The 4,990-nt window shown below is 37.0% G+C and overlaps 1 protein-coding gene across 2 annotated transcripts in view; it reads left to right on the forward strand.

Annotated features, from left to right (window-relative positions):
• LOC106940926 (single-minded homolog 2-like) overlaps positions 1–4,990 on the forward strand; it is a 24,808-nt gene that overhangs the window by 12,953 nt on the left and 6,865 nt on the right. Inside the window, exons 6-10 of one of the 2 annotated variants that reach the window (XR_001423223.1) lie at positions 1,102–1,301; positions 1,466–1,572; positions 2,109–2,256; positions 2,353–2,500; positions 3,815–3,940. Coding sequence is in view for 1 of the 2 variants with exons in the window: in XM_015023814.1 (XP_014879300.1) it covers positions 1,102–1,301; positions 1,466–1,572; positions 2,109–2,256; positions 2,353–2,500 (603 nt within the window). In the remaining variant the exon portion in view is untranslated. Of the gene's footprint in view, positions 1–1,101; positions 1,302–1,465; positions 1,573–2,108; positions 2,257–2,352; positions 2,501–3,814; positions 4,744–4,990 lie in introns of those variants that run through there. The other variant, XM_015023814.1, reaches the window with a different exon arrangement.

Here is a 4,990-nt window from a genome sequence, read left to right on the forward strand (position 1 = left end):
TAGCCCCAGTCTCACTCCAGCTGCTTCATCTGCAAAAAGCAAACATCCTGAAGTTCACCACCATTTCTCACCCATCTTTTCACTATTATTCCTTTACATTCTGTCCATCGGCAACCATAAAATTATCAGACAGACATGACAGTATCCAGTTTACTTTTGGAACCCAGTCATGATGGACTTAACTACATAGGGGACACAGAGACTGATATAATAAATGTTAATCCCAGAATGCATAACAATCAAAAGATAAATATACTTTTAATTAAATCTACATTTCTGCATTTATTTTTTTATTCACTAACATAAAGTCATCTGAATTGAGAAAAGTTTTCAAAACCTTTGTCATTTGTGTTTGTTATAATGTAAAGCACTTTGAAATGCCTTGCTGCTGAAATGTGCTATACAAATAAAATTTGATTGATTGATTTATTACTATGATCTACTTATTGAACAAGCAAAGATTTTGTCCACTGTTCTGAAATAAATTGGCTTTTCAACAGTATTCTTAGTGACTTTCTTAAACTGACTGTCAGAAATACTGGGCTACTACATCCTCTATTTTGTAAAAAAAAAAAAGGGGTACAAATGTGCAATAATTTTCACATTTGTACCCCTTTAAATCTTTTTTCAATTTGTTTTGAAGGTTCATTAAATTACTTCATCTCATCCAAAGAGCCCCACAAGCAATATGAAATAATTTTCTGTGTCCTTGTCAACAAGGACACAAGATGATAGGTATTTTTCTTAAACTACATAAAAAAGAACCACAGAAGTTTATTAGTTTTCAACCAAGCTTTTGCAAAAGGAGAGGACATAGCAAACCACTTCTACAAGCTGTTCGGGGTCTGCTTTACTGCATCTGGTACAGGGTGCTTCGAATCTGTGCAGAGTATGATGAAATTGCAAGACTATCAAGGCATTCTGGAGAGAAATGTACTGTTAATATCAGAAAGCTAGGTTCCAGTCACAGGGCTAGAAGACCACAATGGTCACATTGAAGACCATTGCAGACTTTTCAGTCATTAAGAGACCTCCAACCATGTTGTCCTTGTGTGTATATGAAGTACCATGGGATAGTAGAACTGTCATGCTGTTTTCTAGGTGATCCATTGCAGTGGCTACCTAAAACTCAGTCTACACAGGACTGAGATGACGTTGTATGAATGCTGTTATCAGATTGTGGGTTTGGTGGGAGTCGGCCATTCCCTGCCCCCCAGTGGGATCACTGAGATCAAACTTCACAGCAACATGTTTATGTTTCGGGCAAACCTGGACTTAAAACTCATCTTTTTGGACATAAGGTAGGAGACACATTTGCTGCTTCCTGAAGAATCTCACCCAGACATGTAAAAATATGTTCTTTATATAGCTGTTTTCAAATATTGGCTGTTGCTAACCACGTCACTGCAGCCCTTTGCTTTTGAGATAAGTGTCTAACTTGTGTCCTCTACTGTGCTGGAGCCAGCGTTGCTGAGCTGACAGGCTTTGAGCCTCAAGATCTTATTGAGAAAACCCTCTACCACCATGTTCACACATGTGATGTTCTACACCTACGCTATGCACACCATTTATGTGAGTTTTCTAAATCTCTGGGAATATTTTCAGTTAATTTGCAATTAAGTAAGGAATATGAAAAGACCTCTAAAACTCTAAAAATAACTATAAAAATGGAAACCCTAAAAATAAAATGGACAATTGGTGATTCCACTGCAATAACATTTTCCTTTACCCCACAGAATGCCTAAGTTTCACAGTCTTTAAGACATCCTAGTTTAACTTTTATTTTGTGGTTGTCTCTCAGTTTAAAATCCTTCACATTACATATTGTACAAGTGATTGGTATTTTTGAATGTTAAAGTTCAAACCCAGCCACTCATGCTCATCAACAGTGATTTTTGAAACTGACTTTTAGGTTTATAGTAACATAGCAGTCAGTTTCCACTAGTTTACCAATGATAGTTATCTGAAAACCAAGGTGCTAAGCTTACTTCCCAGTTGCACCAAAGTGCTGTATTAACTAGAGTTAGCAGAAGTAAAACATGGAAGGTCCACCAGACCCTGAAAGATTTTACTAATTTTGTCTGATTATGGTCTTTGTGTTCTTTTAGTACTCATTAAAGGACAAGTGACAACAAAGTATTACCGCATGTTAGTAAAACATGGAGGCTGGGTGTGGGTGCAAAGCTATGCAACCGTTGTCCACAACAGCCGATCTTCCAGACCTCACTGCGTGGTCAGTGTGAACTACGTTCTCACGTGAGTTTGTGTCTTAGTGGCTTATCAGATATTCTCCATGAAGAATAAATGATAAGCCAGTTTAAAGCCTGACCGTCTGTATTTTTTTTCCCACAGAGACAATGAGTGCCAGGAACTGCAGTTATCTGAAGACCAAGTTGCCAAGCTTCCTTCACAGTTTGTCTTGAGTCAGGACAACCACAAACAGCTGAGAACTAAAGACATACAGCAGAGGACCAAACTCAGATCAGCTCCATACACCTAGGTGGCTTTTCTGCTTTTTTTTTTTTGCTCATTTGTTTTTCTGCCTATTTTTTTTTTCAACTTAAGTGACCAGATGAGCCTCTTACATTTTTATTTATTTTGTGATTAAATCCTAATAAGATTGTGACTAATTTAAAATAGTGCTTCTAATGTCAAAGAAGGTTGCAATTTTTTTTATTATGAGACAAGCCTATGGAAGAAAACTGGAGTTATGTAGGAAGGCAGGGCTTTACATTTATATTTATTATAGCAAGTAGAGAAACATCTGTTTTTCAACAAACAGGTAACATTTATGTATATTTGTTGAAGAAAAGTCTCACATCACAGCAACATAGTTAAACACAAAATTATGAAACCCAACTAAATAATTTGCCAACATGGGTTTGTTGATGTCTAGCAGGAGGTCATTAGGCTCCTCCAGCCAGTTATCTCCAGTTTCTCCCCATGGCACTGGAAAGAGAGATCCAAGAATCTAATTGACACCGTCTACAGAAAGAAAAGATCTGCTTTGACAAATGAAGCAGATCAGGTTTCCTGCAGCCCTAAATACAGTCTGAATGTCCAATATCCCTACAAACACCTACATGTGAATTCCCATTGCTGACTTTCTCATTCAGTTCCCTCTTCTCAACTGCCTCATTGGCTCTTTGGGCTTTAAAAGGCCTAGTGAGTATAATACTGAGAACTCTGCAGCCTCCAACAAACACGTGATGTTCACAGATTTAAAGAATCCTTAGAAGTACTATCTAGATCCATCCATTTTCTATACACCCTTGTCCCTTAGTGGGGTCAGGAGGGCTGCTGGTGCCTATCTCCAGTTAACATTTTGGGTGAGAGGCGGGGTCTTATACTAATAATTTTGTAATTTTGTATACAGGCTTTAAAATCCAGACCCACCTTCCAATATATTTTCTTTTGGTATTATCACAAGACAAAACAAGAAAGAAATAATTTAATATAGGCAAATCAGAAACTGACCTTTTTTCAAAGGTCAGTTTGGTATTGGTGTCCAAAGTTATTGGAGGAAGTTTGATAGACATTGCTGGCAATATTTTCCAACTAATTCTTCCTAAATAATAATAAAAAAAAAATATTGCAAATTTTCACTTAAAGAGGATAACTACACAGCTTTAGAAATATGACTGGAGCTAGTGTCGGTGTTGTCTTCTGTTATTTTTAGATAATCAAGCCTGTTAATGTTTAAGGATCCTAAAAGAGCGCTTACATGCTGTACACATATTGGTCTTAACACATAATTCTTTACTAACTCACTGCCTGCATTTTTTAACCTTTCAAATTGTTTTTTTTTCTCCAGAACCTGGGCCGTCAGCAGATGTAGGTACTTAGAAGATTACCTCAGTAGTAGGTAATCAGCCTGCTCTCAGCTGTCTGAAGGACAAGTCAAAGGATCATTGCAGTACATGGAGGGGGTTTTGTCTACGTCACTGACTCCATTTATGGAGAAAACAAAGAATTTAAGGCTCAGAGTAAAACAGAATAGTGGACTTTGAGATGGTCTGACCCAAAGCTGCTTTTATCTCAGTGTGAAGTCTGATATCAAATAAGCATCGTATTGCATCATTTATACTCTGCCAGTTTCCATGGTGCTGGAGAAAAACTGTTGTGTACAGAAGCAAGTGCTCTACAGCCAGCAATGGAAAGAAAAAATCAATGGCTCATCTGCCATAATCAGAAATGATCCACCAGGGCGGATGGTCATTTTGTAATTCTTCAGAACAGAACTGTGGAATGCATGTTTACATGCATTTAATTTCTTGGGTTTCAAGGAAAATAAAATGCAGGGTCTACATATCTCTCTACGTGTTGATCAAGAATAAATAGCTCTTAAATAAGCTCTTGTTTTAGTGGGTAGTGAGAATATTGTAGTGTTTAAAACGGTTCAGAATGTTACTACATCATTTTAATTTAAATAAATTACTACTTTATAGTCCCATACACTGCAAGTAAAAGGCAAGATGAAAATTCACAGAATACAAGCAAAGTACAGAATCTAAAAACAATTACATGGCATTTAGTTAAAAGGAGCAAAATATGAATATAAAACTCTAAAAGCTAAGATTATCAGATATCTGGCCTGACATACTGCATGATTCTAGTGGTTGGAAAAAGGAATCAGCTCTGCTCCAATACTTCAGCTGAACAGCTGGTTAGCACCGGGATCATGTTCAGGTTTGACTAAGGCTGTAATACAACAAAGTGCTAGGAGTTATAGTGCTAATTACTAAAAGGTTATTGAGAGCAAAAAGGCTAAGCTTATGTAAATCCAGTGTGAGGAATAACAAACCACAGGTCAAAGTACACCCTGGTGGACTCGGAAAATAGTTCCACAGAAGAGACTGTCGTGTCCCCGTCTTTGGGTCAGTTTTTGACATTTCAAAAAAAAAAAAAAAAAAAAAAAAAAAAAAAAAACCCAATATAATTTAAAAACCTCACATTTTATCTCTTTACAAACAAGCACCGGGGGGTTTTC

This window comes from Poecilia latipinna, unplaced genomic scaffold (genome assembly GCF_001443285.1).
Source record: "Poecilia latipinna isolate Pla-1442-1.1 unplaced genomic scaffold, P_latipinna-1.0 Scaffold3420, whole genome shotgun sequence".
NCBI lineage: Eukaryota > Metazoa > Chordata > Actinopteri > Cyprinodontiformes > Poeciliidae > Poecilia > Poecilia latipinna.